Genomic DNA, 20975 nt, shown 5'->3' with positions numbered 1-20975 from the left:
TTTTTTTTTTTCTTTTTGAAATGGAGTTTTGCTCTTGTTGCCCAGGCTGGAGTGCAATGGTGCGATCTTGGCTCACTGCAACCTCCGCCTCTCAGGTTCAAGCAATTCTCCTGTCTCAGCCTCCTGAGTAGCTGGGATTACAGGTGCCTACCACTATGCCCAGCTAATTATTGGCATTTTTAGTAGAGATGGGGTTTCACCATGTTGGCCAGGCTGGTCTCGAACTCCTGACCTCTGGTGATCCGTCCGCCTCCATCTCCCATACTGCTGGGATTATAGGTGTGAGCCACTGTGCCCGGCCCACAGTATTTCTTTTTTTTTTTTTCAGACAAAGTTTCACTTTTGTTGCCCAGGCTAGAATGCAGTGGCATGATTTCAACTCACTGCAACCTCCGCCTCCTGGGTTCAAACAATTCTCCTGCCTCAGCCTCCCAAGTAGCTGGGATTATAGGCATGCGCCACCACACCCAGCTAATTTTTATATTTTTAGTAGAGATAGGGTTTCACCATGTTGGTCAAGCTGGTCTTGAACTCCTGACCTCAGAATCACTTGGGCCTGGGACTTGCAGTGAGCTATGATTGTACCAACTGCACTCCACCCTGGGCGACAGCATGAGGCTGATCCACTTGCCTTGGCCTTCCAAAGTGCTGGGATTACAGGTGTGAGCTGCCACACCTGGCCTATAGGGTTTCTTAGAAGGTAGTTTTCTCTGTATCACAGCATCTTGGTTCTATAAATGTTTATTTTTGTTGTATGTATTTAATACCATGCTAGCCTTGTTTATGGATGGGACAAGATGGACAGGTATGTCCACTCCTGTGCCTGGGAGTACAACATGGTGCCAGGAGGGAGAAAAGCTAGGGCTCAGTGTCTTGGAAGCTGTGCCAGGCTGGCTGATGCTAGACTGTGATTATCTTTGAGGATGGGCTTTGGGGCCCCATAAAGCTCTTTCCTGTTATGGGGGGTTTCTGGGATCAAACAGCTATGATCACTATCATCACACTCCTGGCTACTGCACACTATTTATGGAGCTGTGTAATGATGCCCTCTGTACGACGCTGCTGGCTGAGGCATTTGTCTGATCCTCACAACAGCTGAGTGAGGTGGCATTGTTACCCTCATTTGTGAATCTGAGGAAACAGAGGCAAAAAGAAGTTAAGTGACCCATTTGGAGCCATAGAGCAAGAAAGTGGCTAAGTCCAGATTTGAGAGCAGGTCTGAGCAAAGCCTGTCTGAGATTCGCTTTTATTCATCTTGTTTTGTTTTGCATTTACCTTTTTGTATAATTTTTCTATTGCTCTCTCTTAGTCATTTTGAAATGTAAAAAAATTTCTGCGCAGAAAATAAAAAACAACCCTCAAAATAGAATGCTGGGAGCTCAGGGGATGGGGGACGAATACAGTCAAGTATTAAGACACAGCTCCCACTGTCCTCAAAAAACATGTGGAACCAGCAAGGTGGTTCATGCCTATAATCCTTGCACTTTGGGAGGCTGAGGCAGGAGGATCACTTCAGCCCAGGAGTTCGAGACCAGCCTGGGCAACATAGTAAGACCTTGTCTCTAAAGAAAATTTTAAAAATTAGGTCAGGTGCGGTGGCTCAAGCCTGTAATCCCAGCACTTTGGGAGGCCGAGGCGGGTGGATCACGAGGTCAAGAGATTGAGACCATCCTGGTCAACATGGTGAAACCCCGTCTCTACTAAAAATACAGAAAATTAGCTGGGCATGGTGGTGCGTGCCTGTAATCCCAGCTACTCAGGAGGCTGAGGCAGGAGAATTGCCTGAACCCAGGAGGCGGAGGTTGCGGTGAGCCGAGATCGCGCCATTGCACTCTAGCCTGGGTAACATGAGTGAAACTCCGTCTCAAAAAAAAAAAAAAAAAAAATTAGCTGGGGCTGGGTGCGATGGCACATGCCTGTAATCCCAGCACTTTGGGAGGCCAGAGGCCAAGGCAGGTGGATCACGAGGTCAAGAGATTGAGACCAGCCTGGCCAACATGGTAAAACCCGTCTCTACTAAAAATACAAAAATTAACCAGGTGTGGTGACACATTCCTGTAGTCCCAGCTACTCGGGAGGCTGAGGCAGGAGAATCACTTGAACCCGTGAGGCGGAGGTTGCAGTGAGCTGAGATCATGCCATTGCACTCCAGCCTGGGCAACAGAACGAGACTCCGTCTCAAAAAAGAAAAAAAATTAGCTGGGCATGGTAGCACATGTCTGTAGTCCCAGCTACTCCAGAGGCTGAGGTAGGAGGATCACTTGGGCCTGGGACTTGCAGTGAGCTATGATTGTACCAACTGCACTCCACCCTGGGTGACAGCATGAGACCCTGCCTCAAAAAAAAAAAAAAGGTGGGGGGCATGCAGACTGGCTCAGTGAGGTGACCCAAGGCTCAGGTGGTCTGTAGGGCAGCACTGACCCATGGCTGCAGGAGTTGAGGGAAGGGAGGTAGTTGTGAGGATGGAAGTTAGAGCTTCCTTCAAGGGGTGGCCCCACGTGTAGAAGAGCCCACTGTGGGCATGACTTCCCTTCTCTCTGTCTCACTCAACCTTGGGTCTGTTGGTGTGATCTGCTGGGAGATTTCTGAGCCTCCAAGGCAGCACCCTATAAGGGACCCAGGTGGGGGAATAGACTGTGACCAGCCAGCAGGTCCCTACCCCCTCACTCAAAAGTACTAGCACCTTCAGCCACTCCTCCTGGCGGTGGGTCAGACTTAGATTTTTAGAAAAGCAGAAGGTTAGGTTCCCAGCTTGGAAGAGGGCAGACAGGCCAGTCCTGATACCTGATTGGGCACACCATCTCGCCTGACTTTCTGGTCCTGTTAGAATTTTCCATCTGAGCCGGGCACGGTGGCTCATGCCTGTAATCCCAGCACTTTGGGAGGCCGAGGTGGGTGGATCACCTGAGGTCAGGAGTTTAAGACCAACCTGACCAACATGGTGAAATCTTGTCTCTACTAAAAAATACAAAAATTAGTTGGGCATGGTGGCGGGCACCTGTTATCCCAGCTACTTAGGATGCTGAGTCAGGAAAATCACTTGAACCCAGGAGGCCGAGGTTGTGGTGAGCCAAGATCATGCTATAGCACTCCAACCTGGGTAACAGAACAAGACCCTGTCTCAAAAAAAAAAAAAATTTCCATCTGAGAATTGGGAGGGTTTTGACCTCTGCTTAGTTTCCCCTGGTGTGTGGGGATCAGAACCCTGCATAACGAAGGTGTTGTTGACGGTGGGTAGGAGGGCATCCCCTGAGTTCTCAGCTCCCCCTTTCCTCCCCTCTTTATCGCATGCCCACTGCAGAGGCAGCTTGCCAACTACAACTTTGACTTCCGGAGCTGGCCAGTGGACTTCCACTGGGAAGAACCCAGCAGCCGGTGAGGCCCCAGTTCTTTTGCTCTATCCCTCCCCTTGGAATCATCCCAGATAATCCCTGCCCTGCCCTGTCCCCCTACCTTCATGCCCTCTCAGATCACAGTGCCTGCTTCCAGTGCCATTTTGCTGTTCCTAGACCCCCACTGTCCTCCAGACCTCAGACGACCAGCTTGCTGCTCCTGACCCCATCCTTCCCTGCATCTTTCCCTTCCTCAGGAAGGAGTCTCGAGGGGGCCCTTCCCGCCGAGGTGTGGCCCTGCTTCGCCCAGAGCCCCTGCACCGGGGGACAGCAGACACCCTCCTCAACCGGGTTAAGAAGCTGCCTTGTCAGATCACCAGGTGGGAAACAACAGGGAGGAGAGGCCTGTTGGGGTGGAGGGGTCGTGGCAGGAGGGCTGTGGGAGTAGGAACTTCATTGTAAAATAGCTGTCACTCATTGGGCCTAGTGTCGTATGCTTTGTATATATAATTTGTGGCAAAGTCGTTTTTATCCACATTAATGTTTGAAGAAAAGAGGCGCCGAGAGGTCTGGAGTCTCAAATGTAGTAGATGAAGAACTGGGATATGAACAAAAGCTCCTTCAGTGAGGCTGAGAAGGAGCAGTAGGGGTGGGGTGGGGGTAGAGAGGATACACACCTGTAGCTGGGGCAGGCTCTGGTAGCATCTGTGTACCCATCGTGGCCCCTCTGCCTCATTGTTATTCTACCTTGGCTCCTGGCCCTGTGTGCCTTGGTGTCTGCACCTGTGATGAACCTGCCCTGCAGGGTTGCTGAGGGGATTAAGTAAGGTAACATGTTCTGAAGGGCTCCTGCCTTGCCTGGGTGCCTGAGAGCACATGGAAAATCCCAAATAAAGCTCAGTCGTGGGTACTGATGATGTCAGAAGGAACGGAAATAACCACCTATATCTTAACAGTGGAACAGACACTGGGAATTTTCTATTGCTGGGAGTTAGGAGGCAGCTTCTGGAATACCAAGGAACAGGGTGGACTTAAGGGTTGGTTGTTGACAGTGTGCTAATTGGTCAGGAAGGCAAGCTATATTTGAGGTTTTGAATTGTAACCATCCCTTTTTAAAGTATTTATTTGGGACCTTTAATATGTTGTACTTATATGTTAACAGAATCATGATATGATAATAACTTTGCATTTACTTATTACATATAAAAAGTTTTCTCATAAATCTCTTAGAATCCTGTACATACAGGATATGCATGCACTGAGCCGCAATATAAAATGTTTATCTTACAAAGGTTGCAGTAAGAAGAGTTTGAAAAACACCAGCCTGGTACATATTTCATTAAGGCTTGAAAGAGGAAAGTAAAGCTGTGAAGGTCAGGGGCGAAGCAGGCCTTACAGTCTGTGAGTGCTAGGGCTGGGATGGTCCCCAGCACAGTCCCCAGGCCCCACCAGGGTTAGGGTTTGTTAACCTGTGTTCCCCACAGCTACCTGGTGGCGCACACTCTGGGGCGCCGGATGCTGTATCCAGGCTCTGTGTACCTGCTCCAGAAGGCCCTCATGCCCGTGCTGCTGCAGGGCCAGGCCCGACTGGTGGAAGAGGTGAGGCTTCCCTGCCCACTCATCCCCCAATGCCCTCCCTTCCCACCCCATCCCACCCCACTCCATCCCTGTGATGTGGCCTCCTGCCTCTTGCAACCTGGCCATTGCATCTCCCCTGCTCAGTGTAACGGGCGCCGGGCAAAGCTGCTGGCCTGTGATGGCAATGAGATTGACACCATGTTTGTGGACCGGCGGGGGACAGCTGAGCCCCAGGGACAGAAGCTGGTAAGAGGGAGCAGGGAGCCCAGAGGTGGAGTGAGTGTGAGGAAGGCAGTAGAGGTCTGGGGACCCCAGTGCTATAGCACCTCCCCTCAGGAACCACTACTGGGGATACTCCCATCTCCTAGCTCTACCCTAAAGACCTTGTGATGTAGTGAAACCCTGTGATAGAGAAACAGATGAAGTAGGGGTGACATTCAAGGACCGAAAACTAATATTAAATAGCACTCCACACTTATATCTATTTAATCATCATATATATATGAAGCATATATATTTAATTCTCACAACAATCCCGTGAGATAGGTATTGTTTATATTAGCCCATTTTACAGGAAATGAAACCAAGGCACAGAAAACCTTTCCTGACCACACAGTAAGTGTTAGAGCTGGTATTTGAACCCAGGCAGCCTGCCTTCAAAGTCTCCTGCCTCCAGGAAGCAGCCCTGGAAAGAACACTAAGCCAGGAGTCTAGGGAACTGAGTTCTAGTCCTGGTGCTGCCCATCTGCTATGAGAGTTCATGCAGATCCCACCATCTGTGGGCTTTAGCCTGGGGTACCATGGCATTGGAGTTTATCTGACCTTAAGACTGGAGCCCAGCGAGGGAGAGTAGTCAGCATACCACACAGGAGCAATGGTCACAGAAGATAACAGACCCAAAAACTATAAAGGAAAAGCGTCTCCATAGTCCCTTTCCTGAGAGTTCCAGCTGGTAATCTTCCAAGGAAAAGTGGACACGCCTGGGTGGTTGAGCAATTCAACCTCTGAGGGGTATTTATAATCCCTTTGCTTCTCCTCTTATGGACCCTGTGGAATGAGAAGCTTCTACTCCCCTTGGAGAAAACAGGAACCTGCCCTTTCTTCTTCCCTGCAAAGCTCTTCATGGTTGCCCTCCCTGCCCAAAGGGAGTTTTTCAGTCCCAGCTTGGCCCCTGAGCCCTTCCTTCCTGCCTCCTTCCTAGGTGATCTGCTGTGAGGGGAATGCTGGGTTCTATGAGGTGGGCTGCGTCTCCACGCCCCTGGAAGGTAAGATGGTGACTCAGTCTCCTTATCTCTGCCCTTTGAAGGGAATGTCCCTGCCTCCCACACTGATCTGACCTCCCCTGGCCACCACTTTTCTCTGGATGAGGTTTTGAGTCTTTCAGCTTTAGGGAAAAATTCACTTGCCATTTGCTTTGATAACCCTACATCCCTCCCCTGGCCTATGTCCCTAACTGTTGTGCTTTTCATTCTGATCCATTCCCCCACCACATACCCCACACAATCACATGCCTCTCCCTGTGCTGCCTCAGAACCTTTGGTGTCATCTCCTATTCTGGAAAGGCTTGGAGTTATTTGCCTCTAAGCTGGGGGGTCCTTCTGCTCTTCCTTTCCCCAGGGCTGGAGAGAGGGGTGTGGGCCACAAGGTCTCAGTTCCTCCTCCCCCTGTGTTACAGCTGGATATTCAGTCCTGGGCTGGAATCATCCAGGCTTTGCTGGAAGCACGGTGAGACCATCTCAGGAATCCCTTCCTTTTCCTGAATTATGTCTGTCTCCCTCTGGTCAGCCATTGGAGGGAGGAGAGGGGCTCTGGATTTCTTGAAGGGCCTCCCATTCACCTGAGGGCTGGGGGCTAGGAGGTTGTGAAGGCAGCATTGGGAGCCATGCCCCCATCCGCGCAGTGGGGGGCTGGCGGGAGAGGAGGAGGTGGATCTCATTGTACACATCCGTCTTCTGGAGAGAACAGCCTCTCCTACCACCCCTTCCTTCTACACCTTCTCTGTCTGTCACAGATGGCTGTAGGAGGGGTCCACATTGGAAGGGACAGGTAAGCTGGCCTTTGGTGGTAACACACTCCTGCCTTTGCCCTTCCTCCTGCAGGGGGTGCCATTCCCGCAGAATGAGGCCAATGCTATGGATGTGGTGGTCCAGTTTGCCATCCACCGCCTGGGCTTCCAGCCCCAGGACATCATCATCTATGCCTGGTCCATCGGCGGCTTCACTGGTACCAGCTTCCCTCCCATCCCCCACTATAGACACATTCATGCCCACCCAGGAGAGGTGGGAAAATGCACTGGTGGCCCTGAGGTGGGGTGGAGGCTCAAGGAAGAAGAGAGAGGAAGTAGAATCTCTGAGTGGGCCTGGAAGAAGCTATCCTATTTGCATACACTTCACCTTTCCTTCCCTTTTGCCCAGTCATTAAAAGGAAAAGCAGACTCAGGTCCTGGGTGGGGAGATCAGGGAACGTGACTGTTTCCTGCCCATTGTCTTCAGTACACTGTCTCCAGTGTTCTATCTCCACCCTCTCCAGATAGATCCCTGACCGAGTAAAGGAGGTTAAGAAAAAAACAAGGGGGACCGGGCACGGTTGGCTTACGCCTGTAATCCCAACATTTTGGGAGGCCGAGGCCAGCAGATCACAAGATCAGGAGTTCCAGACCAGCTGGCCAACATGATGAAACCCGTCCCTACTAAAGATACAAAAATTAGCCGGGCATGTAGCTACTCGGGAGACTGAGGAAGGAGAATTGCTTAAACCCTGGAGGCAGAGGTTGCAGTGAGCTGAGATCGCACCATTGCACTCCAGCCTGGGCAACAGGGCAAGACTCCGTCTCAAAAAAAAGAAAAAAGGGATAACGTAGTCGGGGGAATGGGGTTGGCCTATAGCGTCAGTGGGATGAGAGCATAGGTGGTGGGGAGGAAGGAGCCTTTCTCAGTTCTTACTCTTCTTCCCTGCCCTGGTACCAGCCACGTGGGCAGCCATGTCCTACCCAGATGTTAGTGCCGTGATCCTGGATGCCTCCTTTGATGACCTGGTGCCCTTGGCCTTGAAGGTCATGCCAGACAGCTGGAGTGAGTGCGGCTCCACGGCCTGCCCTTCCAGGGAAGGGGTGGGCTGGAATTGGGAACTGTTCTAACTGAGATGGTTCCCTTTTCCTTGGGTGGAGAGTAGGTTGCCCCATTGTTAGAAGCAGGAGGGCAAGGGCTTTGTCTCTGCCATCCTTTCACCTTTATCCCACTCTAGGGGGCCTCGTGACCAGAACTGTGAGGCAGCATCTCAATCTAAACAACGCGGAGCAGCTGTGCAGGTGAGGGCCGGCCAGCGTCCGGCATTAAACACCTGCGCCCCCATACAGCTCTGCTGGGCACTCAAACACTGAAATTAGTACTAAAGTGCAAGTCGGTAAATGGCCACTGGCCCACATCCCCTGAGTGACGCTGCACCACCTCAACTGGCCTAACCCCTCCCATGTGCCCTGGGACCCTGGATCACCCCAGGATTTGGCAACCAAAGGGTTAAGGCCTGGCACAGCAGGGGTCTTCCTGCAGGGCCATACTTTGACCCATGTGCCCATTCTTTTTTTTTTTTTTCCTGAGATGGAGTCTCACTCTTGGTGCCTAGGCTGAAGTGCAATGGCGAAATCTCGGCTCACTGCAACCTCTCCCTCCCGGGTTCAAGTGACTCTCCTGCCTCAGCCTGCTGAGTAGCTGAGATTACCAGCATGTGCCACCATACCCAGCTGATTTTGTATTTTTTTTTAGTAGAGACAGGGTTTCTCCATGTTGGTCAGGGTGGTCTCAAACTCCTGACCTCAGGTGATCGGCCCGCCTCGGCCTCCCAAAGTGCTGGGATTACAGGCATGGGCCATGGCGCCCAGCCTGAACCATGCCCATTCTTAAATATTCCCTCTCACCCCTGAGTGAAGGGCTAGGCCACAGGCTGTGCTGTAGCAAGAGGTAAGAATGCTACCAGTGCAGGGATGGGGGTGGGCCAGTTGTCACCTGTCTCCCTCTGCTCTCCCTTCCCACTGCTCTGTTCTCTGAAGATACCAGGGTCCTGTACTGCTGATCCGGAGAACCAAGGATGAGATCATCACCACTACGTGAGTGCCTAGGAACCTCTGCCCTCTCGAATCCCAGAGATGGCCAGGAACTTGCCCCTCCCACCTCTGCCCACCAGAAACCCAGGTATCTAGACTCTTCCTCCTAACTTCCAGCCCCTCCAGGGTACATTCTTCTCACCCCCAGGGTTCCTGAGGACATCATGTCCAACCGAGGCAATGACCTCCTGCTGAAGCTCCTGCAGCATCGGTGAGAGCCAGGGTGTGTGCACGCTGGGGGCAGTGTACACACAGCACAGGGATAGGAGGGAGGAAGGTTCAGGGATAGGGAATGAAAAAAATTCAGCCCTGACCTGTCTCGGCACTTACTCCATAGGTATCCCCGAGTGATGGCAGAGGAGGGTCTTCAAGTGGTGAGGCAGTGGTTGGAGGCCTCCTCACAGCTGGAGGAAGGTGAGAAGGGATCCAGTGAGGCTTGGGGCGGGACGCAGCAAGGTCAGGTTGCTGACTGGCTGTCATCTTTCCCTAACCAGCCTCAATTTACAGCCGATGGGAGGTGGAAGAGGACTGGTGTCTGTCCGTCCTCCGCTCCTACCAGGCAGAACATGGGCCTGACTTCCCCTGGAGCGTGGGTAAGGAGGTCCTGGGGCAGGAGAGGGGATGGGAAGAGCCTAGGAAGGGGATGAATACCCAGATGGTGTGGCCTGTTTTGAGCACCTCCTCTCCGCAGGGGAGGACATGAATGCAGATGGACGGCGGCAGCTGGCTTTATTTCTGGTGAGCTAAGGAGTGGGAAGTGGGAAGGATTCCTGAATGGCCAGGGCTCACATATGGGGACTAGGGACTGGGGATACCCTATAGTCATTGAAAGTGGCAGCTTTTATAGAGTGGGTGCAGAGGCAGAGGATAGGGAGGGAGTCCAGTGGCTGCCCCTCCCTACAGTGCTCTGTACCCCTCCCATCCCACCTCCTTTCCTCAGGCTCGGAAGCATCTGCACAATTTTGAGGCCACTCACTGCACCCCACTCCCAGCCCAGAACTTCCAGATGCCCTGGCACCTCTAGGGACCACACTGGGACTCATTATGGAAGAATGGGGTGAGAGGAGACATGAGGAAAGACCCTCTTATTTGTGATTCTCTGTGTTCGTGTTCATGTTACTGTTTATAGTTTGTGGAAAGTGAGGGAACATCCCCCTTCTCACCACTGTTCTCTTGCACGTTTCCCCTCATTCATGTGGCTGTACTTAACCTTCTCCAACATACATCCTGCATTACATGAATGGATTATTCCTAATAATTAATAAAAAAAGTATTTTTTCTACTATTTGGCTAATTGTATGACTTCTCAAGTGTCCAGGGAGCCAGGGGCAGGTAGTGGGGAGAGCAGAGGCCACAAAGGGCTGGGCTTTGGGAAACCCTAACTCTAGACAGCTAATATAACCCTTCCCATCTGTGTCCCCGGAGGTCTTCAGCCCCCAACCTGAGCTATCCTCAGGCAGCGGCTCCCCAAACCTCCCCCTTCCCTGGTATGCTACTGTTATCACAACTGTGCAGCCTCCCTGGCCCCTCTTGCCTCCTTTCCTAGTTCTTCCTACATACAACCACCCCAGAAGTCCATGGTTGCCCCCTCCTGCTTATAGCTCACAAGCTTTCTAGGATCCAATTTCACCTACCCAGCCCTTCTACTGGTTTCCAGGTTCGACCTGCATGGTGTTACTAGCAGTACCCCCCAATTTTCCTTGCTCACCTCTTGTTATCTCTATGAGGAGTGAGGAAGGGCCTGCTTCCCATGTCTTATGCAGCAAACCCTCCACACCCACCTGGCCATGTCATCAAGTCTCTGTCCCCACAGCCTTTTTGCAATTTAACAAACACAGGCCCTGCCAGGGACTGAGGGCCAGGTGCCAAGGACTTCTGTCTTCTCAGAGCCATACTTTGCCTTTTGGACAGCTCTGTTAAAAGATGCTTAGGTTGTACCTGAGGAAATTGGTTCCCCATAACTTCCATCTATCTCTAATCTTTGGACCTTGTGGAACACAAAGAATGGGTCCCTCTTCCACCCATTGGTTTATTGCCTGGCCACTTTCTTCATTTGGAAACTTCTCTTTCCAAATGAAAGACCCCAAGGTTTATCACCCTGAGTTCATTGTTTTGAGAAAGATGCTTAATGTGGGCAGCAATGTTCTGATGTTCTAAATTCAGTCTCTGGCTAAATTTCTGTGTCTTCTCCAACCCCAGTGCATGAAGCTCTTCTGTAATCCCGGGAGCAGAGGCTCTGTGTGCCCCCATTAGCACTGCAACTCCTTAAGGGAAGGTATACTGAGTCTCCACTGGAAATAGAGATCTGAGACTTAGGTGATGTGACGTCTAAAATTTGGAGTTAGAAGAGGGAGGTGACCACGGCTCCATAATGTTCCACCATTAGCAAACAGGTAGACAGCTGATACTGGTGCCCCTCTCCTCTGTTCCATTCCAGGGGGTAAATGTTGGGAAGTGTGGAAATGAAGCTCTGGGACCACTGCATAGTTCTGAATCCCACCATCCCAGATCCAACAGAACAGTCAATCCCCTAGAAACCAAATTTTTGTTCAGCTAAGGGAAACGCCTTAAATGCAAATAGCTGCTGGGTATACTGGCTCACATCTGTAATACCTACCTGCACTTTGGGAGGCTGGGGCAGGAAGATCACTTGAGCCTAAAAGTTCAAGACTGGACTGGGCAACATAGGGAGACTCCATCTCTATAAAAAATTTAAAAATTGGCCAGGCATGGTGGCTCACACCTGTAATCCCAGCGCTTTGGGAGGCCAAGGTGGGTGGATCATGAGGTTAGGAGTTCAAGACCAGCCTGACCAATATGGTAAAACCCCATCTCTACTAAAAATACAAAAATTAGCAGGCGTGGTGGTGCAAGCCTGTAGTCCCAGCTACTTGGGAGGCAGAGGTAGGAGAACCGCTTGAGCCTGGGAGGCAGAAGTTGCAGTGAGCCAAGATCGTACCACAGCACTCCAGCCTGAGTGACAGAGTGAGACTCCATCTCAAAAAAAAAAAAAAAAAAAAAAAAAATTAGCAAGGCATGGTGGCATGCATCCGTGGTCCCAGCTATTCTAGAGGCTGAGGTAAGAGGATCACTTGGTTGAGGATCACAGTAGGTGGAGTCTGCAGTGAGCTGTGTGATCATGCCACTGCACTCCAGCTTTGGTAACAGAGTGAGACTCTGTCTCAAAAAAAAAAAAACAAAAACAAATAGGAAGTGCCGTCTTACCTCCCATACCCTGGGGACAAAGGACATCCCTCCCTGGACATAGCCATTAGGGACTCTGCTGACCTGCCCTACTGCCACTTTCCCCCATCTTCCTGCATGTAATTGTAGAGAACAGTGGGTGCCCTAAGGAGCCCTTAGATACCTGAAATATGGTAGGGAAAGGGAGGTTCAACATGTGAATTCTGAACCCCCCACCCAGGGGCCTCAGCCTACTTCAGATTACTCTCCATGCAATAAGATTAAGAGCAGCTGTGTCTGTTTTCAGAACCAATCCACACCCAGGGGTAGGACCAGGCCTCTGTCCACTCCTCACCCTATATAGCAAAGTTCCAGCAGTTCCAGGGGATGATCAGCAGAGATACAGACCCCCACAGCTGTTGGGGCACTGGACCCTGCTATACAGGGCACCAGGTGCGGCCTGAAAGTCCAGGCACCCTGAGGAGCTGGGCAAACCAAGAGAGAAAACAGCGCTGGGAGAAAGGAAAGTTAGACCATGGACGGGAAACCTGGGAAGAAGTGGTTCCTCGCTGGGCCAAGAAGCCTCATCCTACCCTGTCTCATTGACCTAGGTTTCGCCCTGAGTGCCTCCAGTGTGAGGTGCTCGACTGGCTTTGGGCTGCCTGTTTGGGTTGAGGGTTTGCTCCTAGAAGAGGTGTGTGTTTCTCCCATAGCTGTCACAAGCAAGTGAGGGCTTCGGAGGTGGAGGGCCCAGGAGGGTGGGGCGATAGCCAAGTTTCCATCCATCCATCCATCCATCCACCTATCCATCCATCCATCCATCCAATTGACAAGCCATATCAGCTCCTTCAGGAATCCAGTCATTCATTTACATTTAGGTTAAAGACCCTCTCTCTGGTTCCTCTCCAGAAAGCAGTCTGGAGCCGCTCCCTCAACAGACCCTGGGCCTCCCTGGCCGGTCATCTACAGCCCCGCCCCTCGTTCGCCACGCCCCATTCCCCTAACACTGGCGTTCGGTCCCCCGCCTTCTTTGTTTCGGAATTCGGTTGCTTACCCTCAGGTATCCCTTAACTCTAGGTAGGAGCACTCAGCAAGGATACTGTCAACTGCTGCTGTCGCCATGGTGACTATTGCAACGCCCTTTCTCTTCACCCCAGGAAAACGTCCGCGGAACCCGTCACCATGGAAACGAACTCTCGGTGCTCTTAGCGCGGCCTGAGCTCGCCCTGCCGCGTGGACAGGGGAGGAACAAAATGAAACAAAGGCGGGATTAATAACTCGGAGGCCACGCCCCCTCCGAAGAAGGCCCCACCCTGCCACGACCTCACCCCTCCCCACAATAGTAATTCGGGGAAATACCCCGCAAATACTGGGAGGGGTGTCTTGCCCCCAGGTTCCCTTAAGACCCACGGTGTCTGTAACTCCACAGCAAGTCCTCCCGGACCTCTCAGGGCGATCGCCTCTGGAAGCCCAGCCTCAGCCTCGCAAAGCCTCTAGTCCTTGGCCTTTTCGTTGCGATTTTATTCGAGAGGGAGATTCAGAGGGCGCTGTGAAGTTCCCCTCTGCTTCCCCTTTGCCCTTTTCGCCTTAAGAGGAGCCCTGGCTCTCTGGTTCTTTTCGTCTATCACTCTGTGTACTCACTCATTCAAGGCATTTGTGTTGGTGCCTGCCGCTCCTCCCCAGTTCTCCATTCCTCTGTCTTTTCTCTAATACAATTTATTTTACTCTATTTATTTATTTAGACGGAGGCTGTCGCCCAGGCTGGAGTGCAATGGTACGATCTCGGCTCACTGCAATCTCCGCCTCCCGGGTTCAAGTGATTCTCCTACCTCAGCCTCCCGAGTAGCTGGGACTACAGGCGCCAACACCCCTGGCTAATACTTCTGTATTTTTGGTAGAGACAGGGTTTTACCTTGTTGGTCAGGCTGGTTGCGAACTCCTGACCTCAAATGATCCGCCCATCTCGGCCCAAAGTGCTGGGATTTCAGGCGTGAACCACCGCGACCAGCCAATGTATTTTGTTTTAAAAGCATTATCAATGTTATTTGAGACAGCTGTGGCGCGATCACTGCAGCGTCGACCTCCTGGGCTCAAGTGATCCTCCCACCTCAGCCTCCCGAGTAGCTGGGACTACAGGCGCGGGCCACCATGCCTGGCTAATTTTTTTCTACTTTTTTTTTTTTTTTTTTTTGGTAGAGATATGGTCTCGCTAAGTTTCCCAGGCTGGTCTCAAACTCCTGGGCTCAAAATATCTTCCTGCCTCGGCCAAAATGATGGCATTACAGTTGTAAGCCACCGAGCTTCGCCCTAATACAGTTTTTAAATTCATTCATTTCAAAGTTCTCGAGGTGGGCGGGGAGAGGGGGGTGCGCTCAGTAGCGTACCGTTTCCTCTCATATTTCTTCCTTCCCGCAGTATTTCTGGGCGGGCTTCTTCTGTCTATTTCTTCCCATCTTCCCCCTTATCCTGAGACTGGATAATTCTTGCATAGTCTGGGAGGTAGCAGAGAAACCGAGTTCGAAGCCTCGACCCGAACCTTCAGACGGGAAATTGGAGCAGGTGGTGTAATTCCTGGACGCTAAGGACCTCCCTCTTTCCCCCAACCCGCAGCCCAACGACCCTAAAAGTAAAAACCCTGAGTCTCTGAGTCAAGACTGACCTGGCAGGGTGGGGACCGAGTAGGCGAAGTTGGGGAGCCCAGGGGGTCCCCAGGGGAGGAAATGGGTGAGACGCCTGGGGCCGCGGTCTCCAGAATTCGCCTGGGTGGGAGGGTGGCGCTAAGGCACCGCCTGCCTGGGGAGCGGCGCCGGGCTCCGAGTGTCCGCTGGGGCCAGACGCTTGGGTCCCTACGCGAGGTTCCCTCTTCCCAGGTTTCTTCCCCAGGGAACAGAGCTTGGGCAGGGGCCGCCCCCGCGTCCTACTGGAGCTCTGAGGTGCGGTCAAGCGCGGAGAGCGAACGCGCAGCGCCAGATTCTGTGGGCGCCGGAGATCAGGCCCACTGAACCGCAGCTGAGCTTAGGTGGGGCAGGAACAAGGATGAGGTGGGGAAAGGCGCTGGGTTCCTGGAACCCCAAGGGGACACTGAACTGGGTACGTGTCGCTTCGGATCCAGGTGTCTTCATTTTGGGATGTCTGACAGGTGTCCCCAGGGTATGGGAAGTGGGACTGGGCACCCCATTTGCTTTTTTTTTTTAGACAAACCATGTTTCCTATCTTGGAAAATGGTGCCACTCACATATGCAAGCCTACTCCCGTTCCCTCACTCCTCGTTCAGTCCAAAAGCAAATCTGTCGTCTTCTAAATATATCTCAGGTTCATGAGCCTAGCCTCCTCGTCCCTGCTGGTCTTCTGCTGGACCAGTCCGCCATCTTGTGACCGGACTCGGGAATAGCGTCCTACTTCCCGGCGGCCTCCACTCTTGCCCCAAATGCAATGTGCAGCCATGGCAATCCTTTACAAACAGAAATCGGATCAAGTTACTCCTCTGCCTAAATGTCTCTGGTCAGGGGTTTAACTGTCCAGGTGCTCCCGGCAGCACTTTGTCCTCCCCACATCGTTGCTGGTTGACTTGTCTCCCCTAGTAGACTGTGCTCTGTTAGGGTGGAGATTTTGTGCACGGTTGTATCCCAACACCTGATACAGTGATTCAATAAACATCTGTTCACTTAACAGGAAAGAAAGTTCCCCCTCTCATTCCCCTATTGCTGGGCCTCTGCCCTCAAGCAGGATGTTATGCACCAGAGTGGCTGTGGGTGAGGACATTCTGTTCCTCTGGCTGGCCTGGCACTGATTTCCACCCTGAGCTGGTGTTGCCCCTCTCCTTCCTCTTGGCCAATCACTCTTCCACCAATATAAGCCCACACTGGAGGCCAGCAGGCAGTCATGCCTTTTATGGCAGGCCCTGCAAGGAGCCAGAGTCTGGGCCCTCTGTGCCTCCACAGCACCCCTCAAGCCCTGTACACGGTCTTCTTAATAGTGCTGGTCATGATGAGTTTGGCATTTGGTAAGTGGCTCTAAGGGGTCAGAAGGGTCTCCTGGCCTACGGGATGGAGAAACGCACAGACACCAAGCGTCTGGGTACGCTCAGGTAAACCCAGGCAGAAGGAGAGATGGGATGGATGGGTTTGGTAAGGAATGCCTGCTCATGGACTGATGTGCACTCTGAAGGAGAGTTCTTTCTTTTTTTTAGATTGAGTCTCACTCTGTCTCCCAGGCTGGAGTGCAGTGGTGCGATCTCAGCTCACTGCAACCTCCACCTCCCAGGTTCAAGCAATTCTCATGCCTTAGCCTCCCGAGTAGCTGGGATTACAGGCACAAGCCACCATGACCAGCTAATTTTTGTATTTTTAGTAGAGATGGGGGTATCACCATGTTGACCAGGCTGATCTGGATCCCCTGACCTCAGGTGATCTGCCCACCTTGGCCTCCCAAAGTGCTGGGATTATAGGTGTGAGCCACTGCACCCAGCCTCTGAAGGAGATTTCTAGTGACCACCCCAGGGCTGTCTCACTCCACAGCAGTGACCTGAATAGAGATACTGAAGAAATACTCTCCAGAGCAACACAGAATAGGGAGGATTAGGGAGTGTGCTGGATGACAGAATCAGAGTCCACAGGATAGAGCAAGACAGTCCAGCCTGCTGGCCTCCCCACATGCAAAGCACCAGCCACAGAGACACGGGATTCAAAGCATTTGTTTAGTACTTAACTCTGCCTCACACCAAGTGCTCTGCTGGGTCTGGGGACTGGTTAACGTGTGCTCTGGGCTTAGGACCACAGGAAAGAGGGGATGTATATACTTGCAGTTGGGGAAGGAAGCGGAGAATTGGGGCTTTCCCTTCCTGAGATAGGAAGGGAAGGAACAGTGGGATTGAGTGGCCTGGAATCACGCAGTGGTGGGGTGTGAGGGAGAATGTGGTGTCAGTGGGGTCAGCTCTTCTTTGTATTCTAGGTAAGTTTGTTCCTGTCAATTGGGAACCCCCTCAACCACTTCCATTCCCCAAATACCTGCGCTGCTACCGATGCCTCTTGGAGACCAAGGAGCTAGGGTGCCTTCTGGGATCTGACATCTGCCTCACCCCGGCTGGCAGCAGCTGCATCACGCTCCACATAAAGAACAGTAAGTGGCCTTCTCCTGCTGTGGGCCCAGCACTCTCCCAAACTGAAACTCTCTCAGCCTCCTAAACTGTACCCCAGGATCCCATAAGACACTGCTCCAACAACCCTGTCTGTCCTTTTTTTTTATTTTTTATTTTTTTCTGGGACAGTATCTGGGTCTGTTGCTCAGGCTGTAGTGCAATGGCACAATCTTGGCTCACTACAACCTCCTCACTACATTTGCCTCCCCAGTTCAAGCAATTCTCATGCCTCAGTCTCCCAAGCAGCTGGGATTACAGGTGCGCATCACCACGAACCGGCTAATTTTTTGTATTTTTTTAGTAGAGATGGGGATTGGCTATGTTGGCCGCTGATCTCAAACTCCTGACCTCGGGTGATCCACCTGCCTTGGCCTCCCAAAGTGCTGGGATTACAGGCATGAGCCACTGCACCCAGCCTCTCTTTCCTTTTCTTCAGAGCCACTCTATCTCTACTTCCTCTGCCTTCTCTCCTATCTGTAGCTGAGTAGCTTCCACCCTATCAAGGTGCCCAGCCTTGACGGGGACCCTCCAGATCTCCAGGTGCCCTTGCCTATCCTCAAGCTGCCTACTCCCCCATCTCTCTGCAGTTACTGCTGGCGTTGCTCTTCTCCTGCATCCTCCACTGCTTCTTCAGTCTCCTCCATGGAGTCTTATTCTCTCTGACCCTTACTGGTTCATGTTCACCAAGGTTTGGTCCTTAGCTGCCTTCCCACTTCATATACTCTCCCCAGAGTATACCTGCTTTGCTGGCTTCAACCAGCAGCCACATAGCACTTCCTTCTGAATCTGAATGTTATGTCAAACAGCTCTCCTCACATCCCATTGGCCATTGGACATCTCCACCTTGCTGAAAATTGACTCCTTCTTGATGCCTGCTCTTCTACAGATCCCCTACCTTTCTTCAGTTAGCAAAAACATAACACATTATATGTGCCAGGCACTGTTCTAAACACTTGCAATCCACTGAAGCAGGTATGATTACTATCCCCATTTTACAGATGAGGAAACAGAGATGCAGAAAGGTCATAACCTTGCCCCAGTCTCCCAGAAGCTGAGCCAGGATTTGTGATGGCTCCAGAGACGGTGCTCTGAACCACCACTGCATGCAGGTGCCTGTGTTCAAATCCTCTTGTTACCCTTTTAACATAGCTGATGTACAGACATGGGTCAAATATCAGAGTATACAATACCATCAATGCAAACCTTCCCAGTACTACCCTAACCCACCTGGCTCCCCTGCACACAAAGCCACTTTAAAAAAAAAGAAAAAAAGGATGATCCCTCCTGCAATGTTTTGTGCACATTCTACCCTGCACAAATATGCTGTTTAGTATTTTTTCACCTCTTCTTTCCCCCCAAGATAGTAGCATCCCATTGTAAACATTATTCTGCGCTTAACAGGGGAACTGAATGTTTCAATGTCAGTTTGTAAACAGCTTCCGTGTTTTATTGACCTGCTGCGTACTGCCCTATAGCATCAGTTTGTAAACAGCTTCTGTGTTTTATTGACCTGCTGCGTACTGCCCTATAGCATGGGCATATCACAGCTGATTTCCCCATCCCACTATTGATGGGCATTTAGGTCATTTCTCTCAAGCAGGGCAGCAGCAAACATCCCTGTACATGACTTCTTGGGATGTAGGCACAAAGATTTTTCTCTATTACGTATAACAGCGGGAGACATCATCTTATTCTTACTTTTGGTCTGAAAAATAATGACAAAATACCTCCTTCCTGCCACTCAACCTCCAAAACATTTCCCAGCTTTTTCTCACATGCTCCTATGGTGCTAGTTCTTCCCACTTGGCTCAGTAAGTCCCAGCTCTCCCTCCAACCAATACACTTCAAATGGCTCTTTTCCTCCAGCCTTGCATGGGAAGGAACTTCAATGGAGTTCCACGGCTGGTGAACACTGGGCAGCTCCACCTTTGCCTAACTCCAGGAATCTTTTCTTTTTAAAGATGGGGTTTCACCGTGATGGCCAGGCTGGTCTTGAACTCCTGACATCAGGTGATCCATCCACCTCAGCCTCCCAAAGTGCTAGGATTACAGGCGTGAGCCACCGCGCCTGGCTCAGGAATCTTTTCTTTTTCTTTATTTTGGTTTATGAGTGAGGGGATGAGAGGATTTGGGGCTCTTTCCGGGGACCTCTGTATCACTGGTGCCTGTGGTCCTTCCCCAGTCAGTGGTTCTGACATCATGGTGAGTGACTGCCGAAGTAAGGAGCAGATGAGTGATTGTTCAAATACCCGAACTTCTCCGGTTTCTGGCTTCTGGATATTTTCTCAGTGCTGCTTCCTGGATTTCTGCAATGACCCTCAAAACAGAGGGCACTATACCTTACAGTGACTGCAACAACCTTTGGCATAACATTCCACCAGTTTCCAGCCACCTTCCTGACTTCTGTCTGGGCTTGGCCAGGACTTCTAGTCCTTCATACCAGCTCTCCTTGCCTCCCTCCAGTCACGGGACCCCAGCCTCGGTCTTCCTCTTGGTTGACGCCCTTCAACACACTTACTCCCACTCTGCACCCCCCAGTCCCGCCCCCCCAGGTTTCCTTTGTTGTCCCTAGTCCCTGGGTGTTTCTCCAAAATAAATTTGTGTGCAAACTGTTTGGTTTGTCTCTTTCTTCTGGTGGAGGTGAAGGCTGAGGGAGGTGCACCTGCCTGACTGCCCTACCATGGGGGCAGGTATGGGGCCCCTAGCCCTGCTGAGCTCTGCTCCTGCCCTGCCTTGGTATGCGATTCAGCTCTAGACCCTAAAAGGGGAAGAGGAAATGAAAGCACTCTTATGGTGAATGCCAGAAAGTCAGGGCATCCTCGGCAGTGCTCTCAGACCAGAGCTGTGTGGGGGCTGGAGGGTTTAGAGGGCTATGTTGGTGGGAGTGGGGGCTGCAAAAGGACCAGGCCCAGATAGGAGGTGGGCGAGAGGGCCACTCTTTTTTTAAATTTTTTTATTGTCCTACCTCTCTGCCAAAAGGCCACTCTTTTTTTTTTGAAATGGAGTCTCACTGTCGCCCAGACTGGAGAGCAGTGGTGTGAACTCGGCTCACTGCAGCCTCTGCCTCCCTGGTTCAAGCGATTCTTCTGCCTCAGCCTCCTGAGCAGCTGGGATTACAAGCACATATCACCATGGCTGGCTAATTTTTTGTATTTTATTAGTAGAGATGGGGTTTCATATTGACCAGGCTGGTCTCAAACCCCTGACCTCAAGTGATCTGCCTGCCTTGGCCTCCCAAAGGGCTGGGATTACAGGCATGAGCCATCCCTGGGCAGAGAATGCTACTCTCAAAAAGACATTAGGTTGATTGGACTCTTGGTCTCTTCAATTCTGGGCCAAGTTCTTCAGCCTCTGAGGGTGTTTTCCAGGTTGACCTGCTAGAGTTGTATAAACCTGGGACTTTCTCTTATACTGATGTCAGAGGTCATGGAGAAGGGTGGACCTAGCAAGGTGGGGGTTGGGGGGCACATTAAGGATTTGTACCTTTGTACTCCAACTGCCTCATGACCTAATTATCATTGGTTTGGTGTCTTCCGTCAGAGTACAGGCCACAGAGATTTGTTAACACGTGTGCAAAACACTGCGTAGGTCACAACAGTTACTGTACAATGCCATTTCCATCAAGCACAGACAAAACTCATCTAAG

The 20975-nt window shown here is 51.5% G+C and overlaps 2 protein-coding genes across 5 annotated transcripts in view; both read left to right on the top strand.

The window, feature by feature from the left end:
* Positions 1 to 10294, top strand: part of ABHD16A (abhydrolase domain containing 16A, phospholipase) — a 16834-nt gene extending 6540 nt beyond the window's left edge. Inside the window, exons 6-20 of one of the 3 annotated variants that reach the window (XM_032268990.1) lie at positions 3302 to 3375; positions 3590 to 3712; positions 4817 to 4931; positions 5055 to 5156; positions 6112 to 6175; positions 6586 to 6635; positions 7010 to 7133; positions 7877 to 7981; positions 8154 to 8217; positions 8956 to 9012; positions 9158 to 9220; positions 9347 to 9423; positions 9504 to 9602; positions 9701 to 9747; positions 9950 to 10294. In XM_032268990.1, the coding sequence (XP_032124881.1) occupies positions 3302 to 3375; positions 3590 to 3712; positions 4817 to 4931; positions 5055 to 5156; positions 6112 to 6175; positions 6586 to 6635; positions 7010 to 7133; positions 7877 to 7981; positions 8154 to 8217; positions 8956 to 9012; positions 9158 to 9220; positions 9347 to 9423; positions 9504 to 9602; positions 9701 to 9747; positions 9950 to 10033 (1248 nt within the window). In that variant the 3' untranslated portion in view covers positions 10034 to 10294. Of the gene's footprint in view, positions 1 to 3301; positions 3376 to 3589; positions 3713 to 4816; positions 4932 to 5054; positions 5157 to 6111; positions 6176 to 6585; positions 6636 to 7009; positions 7134 to 7876; positions 7982 to 8153; positions 8218 to 8955; positions 9013 to 9157; positions 9233 to 9346; positions 9424 to 9503; positions 9603 to 9700; positions 9748 to 9949 lie in introns of those variants that run through there. The other 2 variants (XM_032268991.1, XM_032268992.1) reach the window with 2 other exon arrangements.
* A 4210-nt stretch (positions 10295 to 14504) lies between these two features.
* On the top strand, positions 14505 to 19943 carry LY6G5C (lymphocyte antigen 6 family member G5C). 2 transcript variants are annotated; one of them, XR_004265593.1, is made up of 3 exons: positions 14505 to 15282; positions 17143 to 17310; positions 19512 to 19943. XR_004265593.1 is itself a non-coding variant. In XM_032269135.1 (3 exons), the coding sequence occupies exons 1-3, from the start codon at positions 16075 to 16077 to the stop codon at positions 19676 to 19678; spliced, it is 456 nt and encodes a 151-aa protein (XP_032125026.1). In that variant the 5' UTR covers positions 14505 to 16074; the 3' UTR covers positions 19679 to 19943. The 2 variants fall into 2 exon arrangements, 1 of the variants encoding a protein (XP_032125026.1); XM_032269135.1 differs by having other exon boundaries at positions 14505 to 16195.
* The last annotated feature ends 1032 nt before the right edge of the window (positions 19944 to 20975 follow it).

Source organism: Sapajus apella, unplaced genomic scaffold (assembly GCF_009761245.1).
Source record: "Sapajus apella isolate SASKATOON/1434 unplaced genomic scaffold, GSC_monkey_1.0 scaffold188, whole genome shotgun sequence".
Lineage (NCBI taxonomy): Eukaryota > Metazoa > Chordata > Mammalia > Primates > Cebidae > Sapajus > Sapajus apella.
The sequence above is the reverse complement of the archived record's forward strand: the minus strand, read 5'-3'. Positions and strand labels throughout refer to the sequence as shown.

Coding starts and splice junctions, on each gene's coding strand:
- LY6G5C (XM_032269135.1), top strand. CDS start 16,075: ATGCCTTTTATGGCAGGCCCTGCAAGGAGCCAGAGTCTGGGCCCTCTG. Junction 16,196..17,142: donor CATGATGAGTTTGGCATTTG/GTAAGTGGCTCT, acceptor TTTGTATTCTAG/GTAAGTTTGTTCCTGTCAAT. Junction 17,311..19,511: donor CACGCTCCACATAAAGAACA/GTAAGTGGCCTT, acceptor GTCCTTCCCCAG/TCAGTGGTTCTGACATCATG.